We start from the raw sequence: 18,618 nt of genomic DNA, 5'->3' as shown, positions 1-18,618 counted from the left end.
GTTATCATCTAGTGATACCTTACTGAAACCTTAGTGAAACTTTACTTAACCAGGATTTCACGGAAGCCTAGAGTTCTTCCGAAGGTTACTGGAAGTTCTTTTAGCAAGGATATATTGATCTCTGACCAACATCCACCACCAATATTAAGGACAAAACTTTTGATCACCAATATAAAGGTTGCCTTTCTTCTACTGATATCTAAGGTTAGAGGGCATTACTTTACTTACCACCACCCTATAGGGGTCATTTTGCTATTGGCCTCCAATGTAAGGGGCAATTATATACTTCAGTCTTCATTAAGTGTCTTTTCTAATATTAATATTGATTTACTTTTACCTAATGATTTCTAGTGAAAATAAATATTTTAGGTATATAGCAGGAGAAAATTGATAAATAATCAATATATACCGTATCGTACCGGAATATAAGACGCACCCAATTTTAAAAGAGGAAAATCTAGAAAAAAACGAATCTGAAAGATTATTCCCCTTCTGATCACTCATGTGCCATTCATACCGGTATTCCCCTTCTGATCACTCATGTGCCATTAAAATTCCCTTTCTGATCACTCTGTACCTTTCAAATTCCCTTTCTGATCACTCTGTCATTCAAATTCCCCTTCTGATCACTCTGTGCCGTTCTTACATTTTTTTCCACTGTATGGCAGTTAGGGCAGGGATCAGCAGGGGGCGCTGTGCCGGCTTCTTTCGCTCTGCACTGCAGCCAGGAGGAGACACACGCTGCAGCCAGGGAGGAGAGGAGACACACGCTGCAGCCAGCGAGGAGAGGAGACACACGCAGGATTGGGTATCGGGTGAGTATCTTATTTTAATTATTTTATAACACATTTGTCGTATAAGACGCACCAACTTTTCCCCCCCAGTTTTGGGGAAGAAAAAGTGCGTCTTATACGGCAAAAAATAAGGTATTGTGTTTTGAACTGCAGATAAAAATAATATATAATTAATATTGACAGTGATTACTTAACTTTCTAAAGTTCCTTTTTTTTCCCTCAGAATTAAAAATGTAGAAAAAAAACTCTCTCTAAAGAGTCCTGGGATTGGTACCTGCAAGCCACAGGTTTACAGTATTAGTGAATTGTCAATACCAAATAATTTTTTACAAAAATATCTTTAAACTTTTTTTTAGGGGCAAAATATGCTGATGGGACCTCTACACTGGAAAAATCTGATGATTCAGTGTTACCAGGCCAAACTTATACCTATATCTGGGATATCACAGAAAAGATGGGGCCCAAAGAAGATGACCCTGACTGTCTTACTAGCATTTACTATTCTGCAGAGAACATGGTAAAGGATCTGAACTCTGGATTGATTGGTGCATTGCTGATATGTAAAACAGGTAATTTGCGTTTCCAAAGGAATAAATTATGCTGTTGATGGAAAAGTGTTGGTTCCTAAATGTGATCATATGCACGTATAGGCATTCCATTTGTGCCTAGTGTACAGCTTGGGATGTGAGTCTGATAGGTGCTGGGACTATTCCAACTACCACACAGACCTAGGTACTTCTATCACAAGTGAGAAGCGAGAGGCATTCTTTGCTCCTATATACAGAGAAGACATGCAGAATGGTACTCCCATACCTTCTTGGCACCATTTGTATTGGAAATAAAGGTTCCATTGCCTATCCTCATTTGCATTTCATGCACCATCCAAAAGTTCAGGGTATTGAAAAGGGTACTCTATCTGCCAAATTTACTAAAGGGGATGAAAATGTTCACCTAATAAACTGACGAAGATACACTTCAAATATTCAATGATAAACAAATCCCTGTTAATTTATTTTTCATCTGGATGATGGGTATTTAAAGTAAACACAGTTACAGTTTATTAAATGAAGATTCCCAGCTCAAAGTAGCAGAAAACAAATAGCTAATATCAGAGAAAGGATATTAAGAAGGAGTTAATTAGGGCTGATTATGATTAGCCAAGCATTAGGAAGAGTTTAAATAAGCACATGGCACATGGCAAAAGGCACATGCTTCAGTGCATAGATGTGCATCAAATGTGCAAGATCTCTCTGTGCCTTTTCACACCCATCCATATTCATGTTGATTAAGCAAAAGTGAAGTCTCTGACAATCTGAATATACTGTGGCAGATACAGCGAGTGGTTTATAAATCAGCCTCACTTTGATTGTGAACTAAAAGGTTACAAAAAAAATGAACAAAACATAACAAAAACAACATAACAAAAAACAGGTTATGATGTCATTCTTTTTAAACATCTTGCTTTTTAACCGTTTAAAAGCAATGTGTAGTATTGTTTTATATGATTTTTAAAAATATTTGTATTATATATTTAGTATCACCTAGATTGTGAGCTTTTCTAGACAGGGTCCTCTCCTCCTCTTGTGTCACTGTCTGTATCTGTCTGTCATTTGCAACCCCTATTTAGTGTACAGCGCTGGGTAATATGTTGGTGCTAAATAAATACTGTTAATTAATAATAAGAATAAGAATTTCATATTTACAATTTACAACAAGCAGGTGGTGCTCCAGATTACAGCTCCAGATTTTTACTGAGCTGACTTTAATGTTATTCTGTGACTAGTGTTGTACACAGATCTGGAAAGCAGGATATACATTTATATACATTCTGCTCATCTTTTGTTTTTTTGTTTTTTAATATTGTAATTCAGTGTTTGGTTAGGCGTTACAAGGCGTTCAGTAAAAAATTCAGTAAAGGCATTCTGAAAAATTATGAAAACTTTCAAGTAGACCATTCATATAAATTATCCTTGGGCGCCATATATCAATGACTTTGTTACTGCTCCAAAAATTTGTTTTGGAATGGGGACACATTTGTTGTCAGTTGAAGTAGTAAAGAGAGTGACAACAGAATGCTGTAACAGAAATGTATGTTCTTTCATTGCCTAAATGTATACCTTCAAAATGTTAAGATTACAAGTTTATGTAGTTGGGGTTGGGAGGTTGTTCCAGCAGTATAAAAACTTTAGTTACCTGTGAGAGTACATGAAGAAGGCATGGAACAGCTCAGGGAGCACTGGGCAGATTATTTTTAATGGTGGGAGATTACTATATTAAGGTAAATAGATTTGTATATATCACATGCAACTAACTTATTATTATTATGTTATGCCTTTTTTCTCCTCTTAGGAAGTCTGAATAGTGATGGAACCCCAAAGAACTTTAACAAAGAGTTTGTCCTGTTGTTTGGGGTGTTTGATGAAAGTAAAAGTTGGCAGGCTATTCCCACAACAGGGAGGCCAGTAAAGTACACAGTCAATGGCTATGTGAATGGAACTGGACCAGGTATTTGTACTTTGCACAAAATATACATTATTTTTAAGCTGATATATGCATTATATATATATAATCTTTTTCATTAAAACATATGGACCCGGTAGATTCTCAACCATGGAATGTTATGGTAATGTCAGGCTCACTTCATTATAAACACACCCCATAGTGTAGAAATGATGCACAAATTAGAATGTTTTATACTCCAAAAAGTAGTGGTATTTGTCTCCCAGCTATAGCTGAAGTATTTATATACATTGATCCTGATTTATTAAGGCCCTCCAAAATGGAAGAAGATACACTTACTTTCATCAGTGAACCTGGGTGATCCAGAAAACCTGGAATGGATCTGGTCCAAGATTGAAAACATTTGCCAACAAATGGCAAATCACTTTTAGAAAATACTATAGTCGATTCCGTAGCGGTCGATAGTCCTTACATCTCTATCATGATGTCTATCTTCTCCAGTCTTGGAGAGCATTAATGAATCAGGCCCAGTATTTTTAGTAAAGCATTATTCTTTAAGATTAAAAACCAATAGACCATGAACCAAACATGCATTTTCCTAGAGACTGATCAATATTAGACTGAAGTGTCTACAAGATATTAGAAAATAGGAACATACATTTTGTCTGGGCAAGGACATTGTGCCACACTGTATTAATATCTTATTTTAAAAAAAATTGCTTCATATTTTTGGAATGAATTTTGTATGGAAGTGTGCAATCTGTAGGTTGTGACTCCAGAAGAGGTCTATATGTCACCGCTTGTGATCACATTACGCCATTTGGGCTTTATTAGGTTTTACATTTTTATAATATTTTACTACTATGAAAATATAGTATTTAAAAGCCCAGAGAACTATTTTTCAAACATTTTAAATAATACAATAATAGAATACACACAAATCTTTTATATTTTTCAAGGTACCTGTTAATCATCTATAAAACTCTTTTTCAGATTTTAAAACCTGTGCTGATGACAAGATCAGTTGGCATCTATTAGGCATGAGCACCAAACTGGAAATTTTCTCAGTTCATTTCTTTGGTCATACCTTGTACGAAGATCACTATAGAGTGTCTGTCATAAGCCTTGCTAGTTCTGCATCCACTACAGCAAACATGACTGCCACCGAGAGCGGCAGATGGACAATATCATCACTTAATGAAAAGCACATTGAAGGTGAGAAATGTTTATTCCGTAATACATCTAACACAAAAAAATGTGAAAGCTAAAAAAATTAGAAGTCATTTGTTTGACATTATAAATGTTACTTCTTTCTCTTTCAGTCTGAAGTTTTACTTCTCCTTAACTAATAGAAAAGTAAGAAGTTGAGTGGTAATAATGAAATCCTTTGTAATGCCTATATCAGACGTATATAAGGAAAACACATTTAAATGCTGTATGATGTTGTCACAACAGATCTTCAGATATGGTATCAAAATGGGCCAGGGGCCTGGAATTCTTGAGGCTTTAGTATGTTTGGTATCACTATAGATATCAAATCAAAGTATAGAGAAAGAGAGGGTTTGGTCTACAAAGAATGTTTACTTATTAACAAGATTTACACATGACAAATAGTGGCAACACGTGTACTTGGTAAACAAGGCCCTATACAAATGCTGCTGGTCTTAAATCGTAGGAACTATAGCATGTTTTTCCAGTATAAAGACATCAAGTAGTTGGTTGCTGTCATCTCAATACTTCCTTATGCGTTTCGCCTAAACAAGCTTTTTTAGGAGTAATGTTGACATGCAATATGAACTAGGTTATAGAATTGTACTAATCAGATTTCAGTGTAAAAGAAATATGATATAAAAATGCTATATATGTGGAAATGGATAAAATAAGGTACATATACAGGTAGTCCTCGAGTTAAGGACATTCAACATACGAACCAGTCCTAGATATGAACAGGGCTTCCCTGCTCGCTGGTGTGCAGGACGGAGGCTAGATGGGGGAGGGGGACGGTTCTATACAACACAGGTGAGGTTGTGGGTGAGCTGTTCTGATACCACTTGTAACTCTTTAATAACCAAGACAAAATCTGCAGTTGTTTCCTTTTTACATATCAATGCATACCTGCCATAAGTTTAGTAAATGTCTAGGCTCCGTAAATTTTTTTTTAGCTTTGTTTGTAATTAGCTCACAGTGAGGATTTTATACAGTAACTGACACCACGCTGCCTAATAATATATTGAGACAAACATCTGTCCTAATTACATTTATTAAAATAATGTACCTGTTCCAACTTACATACAAATTCAACTTAAGAACAAACCTACAGTCCCTATCTTGTATGTAACCCGGGGACCACCTGTAGTAGTAATGAGTACTGGCAATGACTACCAGATATTTTACATAAAATACAAATTATATCCTATGTTAATTATAATAAGTAAACTAAACAATATTCCTCACAGAGTATATATTGAATCCCATACATGAAGTGAAAAACTAGAATGACAAGTGAGTCATGATCAAGTGCCAATACGGTAAATAGATGGCACGTAAAACATATATGAGAAAATGACTTACATGTCTGGATACTATTGTGAGTTTTATTGATGTACCTCTAAACCATGCAACATTTTCCTTGGGTGAATCTTGTTTAGGTTTATTTTTACCAGGTGACCTTTGCGTGAAAATGGGTGAAAATCACATTTTTAAACACAGTTAATTTTAAAAATTTAATCCAGTTTGGGAGTCAGGTAAAAATATGGGTGAATGTTTGACAAACCAGCTGGTGAAAGATTCTTAATTATACACAATTGTTTCCTCCTCCCTTAACTACTTTGGATTTACCAATAGCTAGGTAACACACTGGTCTTTGAATGGTCCTTTCACTACACAGTTCATATAGCTAAAGGTGATTGTACAATCAGATTGCAACAGACGTGCCCAGTTTTTTTACATTCATGAGAATTTGTAAAAATTGTATTCTAAATATTTTTTTTTCAGCTGGAATGCGGGCCTATTTAGATGTTGAAGCATGTACAAATAAAGAACGCCGAAAATCCTTTTATCAACCAAGATATATAAAAAGCTGGGATCACTATATAGCTGCTGTTGAAGTTGAGTGGGATTATGCTCATCATAACTCAGAACACACAAGGTAATATTCTCTGCAGATTTATGAATATGGAACTTCAGAGACTTCATATACTACTGTCATACCTGATAAAGTTCTGCAAAGTGCCTAAATGTATAATAGGTATGATAAGAATTACTGTATGTACTTGAGTATAAACTAAAAATAAATAATTTTTTTTATCTGATAATTAGAAAAATCTTGGTTTATACTCGGTTACACACAGTGACATGTTCTGAAACTGCATTTGTCTCTGGTTTTGTCAAAGCCAAGCTTTGTGTAACCTATTACATGAGGACACAGTGCCATCTACTGGTGGCCAATAACCATAAAGAAAAGATCATTCACGAGCATGTTACTCATCGTACCTAACTCATAGGCACAAAAGACTTTAACCTGTAAAAATGGGAAAAAAAGATCAACAGACTGAGCCCATGTGCTTTTATTACTTTACAAATAACACATCGTAGACACTATTTTCTCACATCTGGTGCTGTTCCTATTGTATGGGTTCACAGTAGCAGTCAAAAGGTTTATAAACTTTTTTATTTTAGTCTTTCTTTACCTTGTCCATATTGACCGGTGTTTCTGATACTGTGGCCTTATCTATGACATCATATTTATATTTGATTTCATTAATTTTTGCTCAGGAGCCTATTTCATATATTACTTCTATATTTTATGTGTTAGGATGTCAAACAATATTTTTTGCGGAAAAGATTTCCCTTTTAGCCTGGTAACTATTACATTTCATATGTACCTTTTTGAAACCAGTAAATAAAGCAATAAACAAATGCAGAACTATCGCTGAGCTTTCCTATTACACAGCCAAGCAATACCTGAACAAAATAACTATTTATAAACTATGAAACTTTAAATGAACTGTTCATAAAATTAACAATTGGAGTTTTTGAAGATTTAGATGTTAAATACGAGTGACCAAATAGTGATGGTTGGGGCTTAACCCTACTAGAATGAGAATTAGGGATAAAGAAATAGATAAATCTGATTGACACATCTGAGCTTTGTATATATTTTTTTTAGCACATCTTGCCACCAGACATTTAAAAAAGTTATGTATAAGCAATTTACAGATAGCACTTTTACAACTCCAACTGAACCCGAAAGATCAAGAAAGGAACTTGGACTGATTGGGCCTGTCATCCGAGCTCAGGCTAAAGACACAATTATGGTATGTAATTTATATTTATCAGCTTTAAGGTTAAGGGTCTGCAAATGCTGTCTTTTCTGTGTTTTTTGTGCTTTTGTAACACACCTCAGATGCTGCTTGATGTATTTGAACAGGCAAATGAGGTTGGGCCTGAATTCTCAAGACTTTCCAAGACTGGAGAAGACAGACTTCTCATGGGTGAATCATGAAACTTGGCATTAATCTGTTCCAAGATTGAAAGCATTTGCCAAGTAATAGCAAATAATAATAATTTTAGGAAATCCATTCCATGTTTGCTGGATCACCTATATTATCCCATGATAATGTATCTTCTCAAGTCTAGGAAAGCTTTAATTAATTGGGCCCATGCCTGTGGATGTGGAGTAACTGCAGAAATTTAAAAAAGCAAATTAAGTCATATACATTTGCATGTGTTCTAGGGACAATTGATCCTCCTAACCTAGAGGGCTATTCTCGAAAGTGGAGGGAAAAAACCAAAGGAGTTAAGCTATGGACACACGCCCAATGGTTCTCGCCCGATAATCGGCTCAGGGCGGATATCGGATGAGAATCTGGCGTGTGTACAGCACCTGTCCATCGTCCAAACGACCGTCCTGGCGTATCCATGGACGACGAATGATCCTAATGCACGGGAAGGGGGAGAGCGCGCAGCAGGGTGCCGCTCTGTCCTTTTCCCTCCCCCTTTATATAGAGCAGAACAGTGCTGTATGTACAACATTCGTTCATGCATCGTGGAGTCCTTAGTCGTTGGAAAGGATCATGAAAGATCCCTTCCAACGACAATTATTTCACGTGTGTATGCAGCTTTAGTCATTCCTTAACAGATTAGGAATCTCCACCTTGCACAAAATGTCCTGCTTCTGCTATACACTTTAAAGCAAAATGAGACTAAAAAATAGAAGTAAAAAATAATAGTGTCTACTAAAGTCTATGTACACACGCTAAATTTTTGTTGTTGGAAAGGATCTTTAAGGATCGATTCCAAAGGCAAATGACTGAAAGATGAATTAATGACCACTGTACATGCATGACCATTCTACTCTATGGAGACGGGGGGGGGGAAGGACAGATGCTCGGATCAGCTAGGATCATCTGACGTGTGTACATAGCCTTATTCACAAGAAACATTCCCTTAATATAAATAACTCTTTCAGAAGTTTATGGTACACACAATTATCTAATATGTTGTCTAATATGATGAATATTTTGGTGTGTTTCAGGTTGTTTTTAAAAATATGGGTAGCCAGCCCCACAATATATATCCACATGGAGTGTCATTGCAGAGGATCTTTAAAGGATACGCACCTAATCTTAAAGGTCTGAATTTTGCTTGCATGTCACATAAACTAAAATATTATTTTTGTTTCTTTTATTCATTTTTAAAATTATAGTTTTGAGTTTAATCATACAAGGTTGGAACCTGGAAAACCTCCTCTTCTCTACTACTATGACAGAATGACCTCTCTTGATAACTGAACTTCCCAATCATCTTACTGGAGTTTATTTATTAAATGTTCTTATAGATTTTCCAATAGCAGGATGGGGTATTGTGGCCATGCTGTGCCAGGATTGACTAAAGTAAGATTTCCCCCTCAGGCTTATTGATAGCCAGGCATGTACTTTACTGAAATAAATACCCCAACCCATTATAACGATTATAGAAGGGCAATAGCAAAGAGGAAAATGTTTACAAAGAGCAATGTCTAATTGGTGACCCATAGGGCCCCTATTGTGCAACTAGCCAAGACAATGGACCATAGTGAGGAACAATTATTTATCTCTGGCATCTGACTACAAGCTTTGTACAGACACTCAAAACATGTTTGTGACCCTGCAACCAAATCATGGATACAACTCAACTTCACCTGACTCTTATCACATTTCATTAGATTCTACAGAACAAGGGCATTTATTTACTCATTCATAGAAAGTGTGAATGGACACAACTATGAATGTTGGACAACCTATTACTTTGCCTATTAACATTTCCTGACTTTTTCACAGCTTAACCTCCATCCAAGGGACTAATTCCTGTGGTTACTGGGCAATTATTTTAGAAGACCTTTTACCTCTTTACCTGATCAAACTCTTCCAACAAATTTATACCCCAATAAATAAATAAAATTCCAGAGTTTGTTCCTTAGATTGAAATCTTCCTAATGATTAGCTTTGGAATTTATATACCATATGTATCATCATCATATATCATATATTTAATCATATATTTAAACCAGGATTTTTTCAAAATCTCAAAATTCCTTTAGAAAAAGAATCTTGGTTTATACTTGAGTCACAGAACTAGATGGTGGTCTCATGAAAAGTGTGTAACAACTGCTTGAGATAATATTAGTGTTTGTTACACACTTTACATGAAGACACAGTGCCATCTGCTGTGTGTGTATATATATATATATATTATGCAAATGAAAGAATAATAATCTCAGCGCATATTTACCAGTGGCAAGACTAGGTTAACATGGCTTCTCTTTAGAACAACATACATTTGCAAAAGCATGTTATAGCTCCACAACTGTTTATGTCTGATGTGTAAGCTGAATTTTTTTGTTATTTATTAGATATTGGAAACATTGTTTTATTTATGGATGTTTTCACTAGGTGAGGAGATACAGAATAATACAGTCATGCCTGGGGAAACAGTTACCTACTACTGGACAATTTGGGACAATGATGAGCCAACAAAAAATGATCCTCAATGTCTGACAAGAATATATCATAGCACTGTTAACACTGTGAAGGATATGGCATCTGGACTGCTTGGTACACTTCTAATATGCAAATCAATGTCACTAAGTACCAGAGGATTGCAGGTACTATTGGAAACAAATTTACTAAGAATGATGTAACACAGAAATGTAAAAAATGTACGGTATGTGGATACAGTATATAGTGCCATGTGCCTTATTAGTTCACAAAATGATAATTTTTTTACCAGTAGTGACCACGTTCATTTAATGACTGTTCCATGAACAATGTGTATTTTTTAGCTTACGTGTCTAAGAAATATAAATTGGGGTGACGGGGAACAAATAATAATCTGTTTTCATAAAATCTGTTATTGTATTGCTAGATAAGGTAGCTGATACAAATAATGGGCAGTGCACATTCTCTATTGTATGCTAATCAAGAAATCCTTATTTTGTTCTTATGGAACCCCATCTGACTCTACCTATTAGCCTTTGGATTACTTTTCAATACACTGGGCTTCGGGTTGATCAGTAATATTTGTCCACTTCTCCCACTCAGGAAAAAGCTGATGAAGAGCAGATTGCAATGTTTGCAGTGTTTGATGAGAATAAGAGCTGGTACTATGAGGTCAATAAGGCAAAAGCCTGCAGCTGGATGCTCACTAAAGACCCCCAAATTCTCCACAATTCATATGTTATCAACAGTAAGTTACACTAAATATTTAATCTTTATAAAGATAACAGAATATTATCAGAATTTCTTTATATAAGAAGTATATTACCACATACAAAGTATAATATAATTAAAGAAAAAATACCTTTGCATGTTGATGATTTAGGGAAACTTTTAAGTCCTTGATATCTTTAAATAGTTATAAAGTTCTTTTCCTGTCTATTTCTTTCCTTTGTTTATAACCGTAGAGTGCTACCATACCTTCTCATTGGCACCAAGATTGCCTATACTTCCTGGGTGCTAGCCTTGTAAGATAAACTTATAAGTCATCTAACGGCTCAATGACTTATGGTCCCAAAATATTGTAAGATGGCATTCGTATTGTTTTGTTACAATGGGACCTGTGGTAGTTTTTCCCTACCTCTTTGTAATTGGTGAAACTGTTTTAATATGGTTTTATTAATACTGTTCTTATTTAGGTTATTTTTTGATAAACCCCTCTTTCTTCTGTACTCTTTTCTTGGTTCTCTGTCTATCTTATAAGTCTCATAATAAAAGGTTTTTTTACAGAAACAGGTATAAGGAGATATGTACCAGAAGCACCACTTTGTATCTAAAGCAGACAACACTAAGCCTCTGCCTCGCAATTAGCAGCAGCATTGTCAGCCTGCCATGCAAGCTACTTTAGTTGTCTGTTATAAGGTATGAGGGAGGTATGCACAGTCCTAAAAGGTAACCCAATCATAAAGTAAAAGAAAGCACATGACACGATCACAATGTCATAGAAGTAGAAAGGCAGGAAACTTTGCAACACACTTTTGCTATTAAGTCTGCTTTTTTTGTTCTGTTTTTGTTTTACATTTCTTTTTTTTCAGCTATAAATGGACACTTTCTTGAAAATGTAGTCTTGGGGTTCTGTTACAACCATGTGGTTCAATGGCATGTTTCAAGTGTGGGAATCTGGGATGAAACTCTGACCTTACAGCTCAGTGGACATACTTTTAGATACAGAAGAGGAAGTGGAGCTCTAGTAACTCTCTTTCCAATGACTAGTGAAAGCCTTATCATAGAAATGAATAATCTAGGTAAGTTACTCTTTTTATGATTAAATAATGTTTTTAGTCTGACACGAAACTAAAAACAGGAAAGAAGATAAAATCAGAGTATGTCAGTGCCCATTTACTAATTCACTGAACTCGTGGACCTATCGATCAAAGATCAGTGCTAGCCTTGAGAAGTATTAACGCAAAGTATGTGATTATTCAGGAATAAAATCCTAATAGTAATATGTTGTAATAGAACATGTTGGATGGTGTAAATTGGGTGACACAATAATATTAAAGGCTGTAGTGAGTATGGTATACAGTGAACAAATGCCAGTTTTGTTTCTGTCTAAGGATTTCAAAAATTGGATTTTAAAGAGATGGTTAATGGCCCCAGTCATCTTTAAAGGGGGAGTCCAGCATTGGATTACACTGTAATAAACATACAATTAGTGTTATCGATGCTTTAGCCAGTTTTGCTCCCTGATTTCTCTAGAAATTGTAGGAATGTTGTAACAGGCAAACCAGACAAAATCACAGCATTTATGTTGTATGGGTGGCAGGACAACAATTGAGTTTAATTGAGTACAATAGTAACATTCACTTTTCACCCCACCTGTGGACAAAATTGCATAAGTGCAGCGAATTAAACTTTGGACAGATTGTTTGCCAAATAATGCTCTCATTAGACCTGATTTATTAAAGCTCTCAAAGGCTGGAGAGGATACACTTTCATCAGTGAATCTGGGTGATCCAGCAAACCTGAAATGGATCTTGTACATGATTCAAACATTTGCTAGCAAATAACTTTGTAGAAATCCATTTCTGGTTTGCTGGATCACCCAGCTTCACTGATGAAAGTGTATCCTCTCCAGTCTTGAAGAGCTTTAATAAATCAGGCGCATTAAGAGCACTGTGTGATTATATGTTTCTACGGTCAGTTAAGCACAGGAGGAAAATCTAGCAGATCATCTGAAAAAAAATATGTATGTATCTGTGTAGGGCAATTTAGGCTGAATTCTATTCATAAAAACTTTAATACATACATTACAAAAAACAAGAGGTGGGGCAGACACAAGACCACTTACCCTGCACGTAGAAAAAAGCAGTGACTGGTATTTATTACATACATATCTTGCATAGTGCTGAAGGTGTTGATAAACTGAAAGAAATGACTGAAAGATTCAAGTAAGAATAAATATGGCTCTTGTATAAGATTTGATTTCTTAAAGCTCTTTAACACTGGAGAACATAGACTGTCATGAGAAAATCTGGGTGAGCCATCAAACCTGGAACCTGGAATATTTTTCTTTAAAAAAATATTTGTGATTAGTTGGCATTTTTTTTCAATTCTAGACCACATACATTCCAGGTTTGCTGTATCACCTAGATGAATACATGTGGTTCATAAAGATATTTAGGAATTTTCATTATTGTCATTATGATTTGATTTCTTCTGTTTAGCTGTTTAAATATTGTAATAATGACTTTTTTTTTTGTTCTTTATTGCATTTTTTTTTTATATTTTACTGCAGGTGTGTGGATATTTGGTAACTTCAACCTCAATGGAAAATCTGGCATGACTGTCAGATTTAGAGACGTGAAATGTATCGATCAAGAAGACTATGATGCATTCCAAGATGACGAGATTTTTTTTACATATCCAGAAGTCAGAGCAGATACACATTATGAAGACAGTGAGGAAATAAATGTTCCTACAGATGAGGATGACTACAGTGAATCGCTGGCTGAAATGTTTAATATTAGGTCTCTCAGGAACAAAAATGTGTCTGTAGATGAAGAATTAAATCTTACTGCTTTAGCCACAGATTACATGTATGAGACCAAAATTAAAAATATAGATGTTAATAGCAACACAAGCACAGAAGCTTATGAGTCTAGTGAAAATGCTTATGATAAGAATGCCTAACTGGATGTGGCTCAGAATATAACTAAGGAGTCAGCCACCGAATATGTTGTACCAACAAACTCTAGTGATTCAACTTAAGGATTCAATGTCACAGACACATTACAACACGTCATTCCTGAGCAAGATAAGGAAACATTTATTAGAACAGAAGATACCTATGTACATGAATATAACAGCACAGATCCTGGCAAAGAAGAAAGCATTATTCAAGCAGAAAACGTCACTACATATTTTTATGAAATTACAAATGGCACAGGTAAAGAACTCATGGAAGGAATAGAGAAGACAAACAGTTCAGAAACCACACAATCTCTTAGCTTTGCAAAAAGGGATTTGGAAAAAACATCAAATTATATTGATATGTCCTTAGATTTAACTTATGAAGAAAGCAGTCCAAAGGAATGGGAAGAAACTGTTCCAGAAAACATTACCAATCAGTGGCCACTTGGAACAGCACCATCAAAACATGAGTTTAACTCCACAACTGATGTAACATCACAAACCAGGTTTGATAGTTCCCCCGTAGACACCCAAACCAACTCACCAACTGTAGCATCATAGATACTTTCACCAAAGAGTCCCATGGAGTGCACAACCCTGACAGCTCAAGATGAGGAAACATCCGCGCCTTTGTCAGGATTGAGTCCAACAAAGGGGAGCATTACTGATTACTATGACAATGAAATTGAAGAAATGCTTGGGTATGCTTGGTATATGATTTAGATTTTGTTTTTATTTAAGTTTAAAGAACATAAACTTATATTTGACTTCATGTGGCTTGTTAGACATATGTTTGATAAATCAGATTTTGGAATTGCTGTGAGGGAAGTGTAAAGTTTGAGTATAATTTTTAGAGTCGATAACTTACCTTTTACAAATGTAATTTTTCATATCAATCCTGGGAGATTTGTACAACCCCCCTACCAGGTACTTCCACCAACTTTGATCTGCCTGTATTTGAAAACATGTAAGCTATATACACCAGTCAGATCATTATCACCAGAGATAAATAGTTGTTTTAAAATCTGGCATGTGTACTTGGCAGATTGATGAACAACCGAGCAGTAACAACCACTGTACTTTGATAGAGGAGAGCACATAGGGGGGTGCCGATTGTTCGTCCTCCCCCTTCCTTCCACTGTGTGTATGCAGGGTGAGAAGTCTGAGGTCTACCTGATTTTTGTATGGGGTCTCGGGGGTTATGCCACTGGATCTAAAATCAGATATGTCATAAAAACAGAAAGGTTGATTTAGCATTTTGATCAGGAGGAGACCAGGAATGTGTATAATGTCAAAACATCTCATGACTATAAACTTTGTAAAGCGCTGTGCAGTATGTTAGCGCTATATAAATACTGGATAATAATAAAATAACAGAATCATGACAATAATAATCATAAATATATGCATTTTTTAGAATGAACTCAAAATTCATTTTTTAAATTATTCTCAGAAAATCGAAATACAATTCTTTTGTTTTTGCACCTCATGAATTATGCACTTACAATATGTTACAGGAACTCAAAACATGAAAGATCAATCTGCTTGGAAAACATCCACATCTGGCATTAAACATGGGAAAAGTCTTCATTTGATCACACCAGGCAGTGTACTCCATACCATATGAAATTCATGTTTGAATGTTTGTATCATATGGATGTTTTAAAAGAAGATTGAACTTACATGTTTGTGTGTTCATATAGTTTATATAATATAATATATCACTCTTTCTGCTTTAGTTTATATATTGTATATTTAATAATGTGATTACTATATTGGAAGTATTGTATTGGAGTGTTCTTTTGAATGGCTTCTTCTTTGGCACCATATTGGCAGATTTAGCACAGTACACTCATGTTCATTTACTTTATTTTAATTTTTTTTTTATATTTGAATTCACAGCACTCAATTACTAGAAGATATAATGAAAACCATAATGTCTGAGCCACATAATAATAAAACAGACTTGAAGGAGGATTCAGAACTGATAGCCACTACAGAAAAAACAAATGATGGAAATGAAACTAGAAACCATTCAAATCCATCTTTAGATATTATAACACAACAAAACTCTCAAACTGGAGAAAACAAAAAGCAAAAAATAATTTATGCAAAGAAAATGGTCAAATTCGAAGTTAATGGCATTGTAAATAATACCAGCGTGGTCAAATATGTGAAACGGAATAAGAGAGTTAGCAAAATAAAAGAAAAAAGGACTGCAAACAGCAGCACAAACCACTTATTAATGTCTAATAGTACACAAAATGAACACGAACAATACGCATTCTCAAACAACTCCTCGAACGATGAGAACATCACTGTGAACAGCAACATGACTTTTTCTCCCAGAGGATTCAATCCTAGAAGTTTTTCCAAAAATGGTAAAGAAATTGTGTTAGGAGTACCCAAAGGGGGTGATGGTGAATATGAAGAGTATGATGCAGATACAGAGTTCAACATCAACACTGAGGAAAAGCCTAAAGTTATAGTTGCTTATGAGGACCCATACCAAATACAGACAGAGGACGATGTAAGCCGCTACACAAACCCTGACAGGATCATAGAGCATTATCTACGGACCTCAAAAGGAGCAAAGAGAACTTACTATATTGCTGCTGAAGAAGTGCAGTGGGATTACTCTGGACGGGCAATAAGGTAATATTAAATACTTGTGTTTATTTACTTGTTTTGATTGCATTTTGTATATTGTAATGATTTTTTTTTGTTGAGAAAGATTTTTTTGAATTACTAAGTATTTGTTTACTGACAACAAATTACACAGTCCTTTACAGAGTATTTTTTTTTCTTAATTGCCTTCTGGATTTTCTGACACCTAACTATTAAAAAGTCTACTGTTTATATTATGAGTTTTCTTATTTTCGGCTTACTAAATCACCCTTTCCCTATCTTCTTCATAAAGCCAAGCTTTAACCTTTAAATACCAACTTAAAAAAAAATTAAATGGAGAGAGAAAAGCCCTAGATAAGTTAAATTCATAGCCTTTAACTGCCATTGGATGTATCCCGATTGACTGTTGGTTGTCAACCAGATTTTCATGAACCGCCTCTGAAAAAGCACCAGCTGATGGAAACGCTGCCTGCTGTATACGCTACTAACCACTATAGCTAAAATACATTTAATTGACTTTGATTGATGTTTCTCTCAACACATGCACTTTTTTATCTCTAGTCCTGTGATGTGTGCAAATCAAATTCAGGTCATCATTAGGTAGCCTTAAAAACATAAGGATCACATACTGGGCATACTTCTGCAGCATTTTCACCAGGTCATTACACAAACACACAACGGGACTGATTTACTTAATGGTATACACGAATGAAGTCACTTTGTAATTTATTGCAATAAAAATAACTTTTCATTTTTCTTTTTTTTGACAATAAAATCTGAAACAGCTATTTCAGGTTTGGATTTACTTCTAAAGGCATGCAGCTGTTTATAATTAAATTTCTTACTAATTATTATTTTGCAAAGTATATGTAAAATAAACAGATATTTCTTACTCTCATAAATGGAGAAAGTTAAAAATATTTTAGAAAAATATTATTTAAAATCTGTGCAATGTGCATTGATCACTCAGAGGGAATTTATATATTCCCACTAAAAAATGGAATTATACTTTAAAGAACTACTAATACTCAACTACTAGTATACGTAGTAATGTCTACAATAAATTTGCAATATCTCTTTTTTTATTATATTTTTTATGTATTCATATAGCACCACCATCGTCCATGGTGCTGTACAGATTTCATAGAATAAATACAGTAGAGACAAGACACACTAAGGGGAGGACCTTACAATCTAGAGGATTATACCAAGGAAAAATTTTCCACTCCATGTCATTTCTAAGTTTTAACTGTTTTTAGTACTCAGTGTAGTGTAACTTTATTTTTTTTTATCACTATTGTATGTCCACCACCTCATACCAGTCTTATGTCTGACCTCCACTGATACCATGTAACAATGAAACCATTCAAGAACATCAAAATTCACTTTAAACAGAACTGGGGATTTTGTGATTTTCAAATAATAAGTAAATGTGTGTAAAGATGTGTATAGTGTAAACGTAAAGTACATTTTAGCTATACAGCAATAACTATTGACTTTTTTTCTATAGCCTCTTTTACAATTGTACAAAAGTCATTAATTATTCTTTCCTTTAAAGGTACAATGTCAATGAAAGACCACTCAGTGAATCTAGAGGGACTGTATACAAGAAAGTTATATTTCGACAATACCTAGATGCCACTTTTACAAAACCTGCTGTAGATGGGGAATATGAGGAACATCTTGGTATACTTGGACCTGTTATCAGAGCTGAAGTTGAAGATGTTATCCAGGTGAATATCTTTATATATAGGATTGTTTTTTACTATAGTTTGATGTTCAAAAGTGCTTAATGATAACCAAACTTGGACTATTTTTACATGGTTTGAAGACCAGTGACAACATGTAAAGCCTAATCCCATCTAAATTCTTCGGCCTCTCTACCCTAACGCTTGGTGTGTCTTTGGTCCAGTAGTTAGCACTTCTGTTACTGAGCAAAATGGGGTAGGAAAGGGGTGGAGAGGGTCACAAAACCAAAAAATCTAAATCCTGCCTTGCTGATGACAAGGCTTCATCACCCAAATAACTTACAAAGTTAAAGATGCATATTATTCTGCAACTAATAGCAA

At 35.0% G+C, this 18,618-nt stretch overlaps 1 protein-coding gene across 1 annotated transcript in view; it reads left to right on the top strand.

Moving 5' to 3' along the window:
* The window catches only part of F5 (coagulation factor V), a 45,833-nt gene that overhangs the window by 11,740 nt on the left and 15,475 nt on the right, over positions 1 to 18,618 (top strand). Inside the window, exons 4-17 of the mRNA XM_072414088.1 lie at positions 1,151 to 1,363; positions 3,144 to 3,299; positions 4,248 to 4,469; positions 6,249 to 6,402; positions 7,423 to 7,570; positions 8,791 to 8,887; positions 10,187 to 10,398; positions 10,835 to 10,979; positions 11,824 to 12,033; positions 13,527 to 13,919; positions 14,016 to 14,410; positions 14,483 to 14,622; positions 15,824 to 16,576; positions 18,108 to 18,282. Coding sequence (XP_072270189.1) covers positions 1,151 to 1,363; positions 3,144 to 3,299; positions 4,248 to 4,469; positions 6,249 to 6,402; positions 7,423 to 7,570; positions 8,791 to 8,887; positions 10,187 to 10,398; positions 10,835 to 10,979; positions 11,824 to 12,033; positions 13,527 to 13,919; positions 14,016 to 14,410; positions 14,483 to 14,622; positions 15,824 to 16,576; positions 18,108 to 18,282 — 3,413 coding nt within the window. The remainder of the gene's footprint in view (positions 1 to 1,150; positions 1,364 to 3,143; positions 3,300 to 4,247; positions 4,470 to 6,248; positions 6,403 to 7,422; positions 7,571 to 8,790; positions 8,888 to 10,186; positions 10,399 to 10,834; positions 10,980 to 11,823; positions 12,034 to 13,526; positions 13,920 to 14,015; positions 14,411 to 14,482; positions 14,623 to 15,823; positions 16,577 to 18,107; positions 18,283 to 18,618) is intronic.

Source organism: Pyxicephalus adspersus, chromosome 1 (genome assembly GCF_032062135.1).
Source record: "Pyxicephalus adspersus chromosome 1, UCB_Pads_2.0, whole genome shotgun sequence".
In the NCBI taxonomy this organism is placed as follows: domain Eukaryota; kingdom Metazoa; phylum Chordata; class Amphibia; order Anura; family Pyxicephalidae; genus Pyxicephalus; species Pyxicephalus adspersus.
The sequence above is the reverse complement of the archived record's forward strand: the minus strand, read 5'-3'. Positions and strand labels throughout refer to the sequence as shown.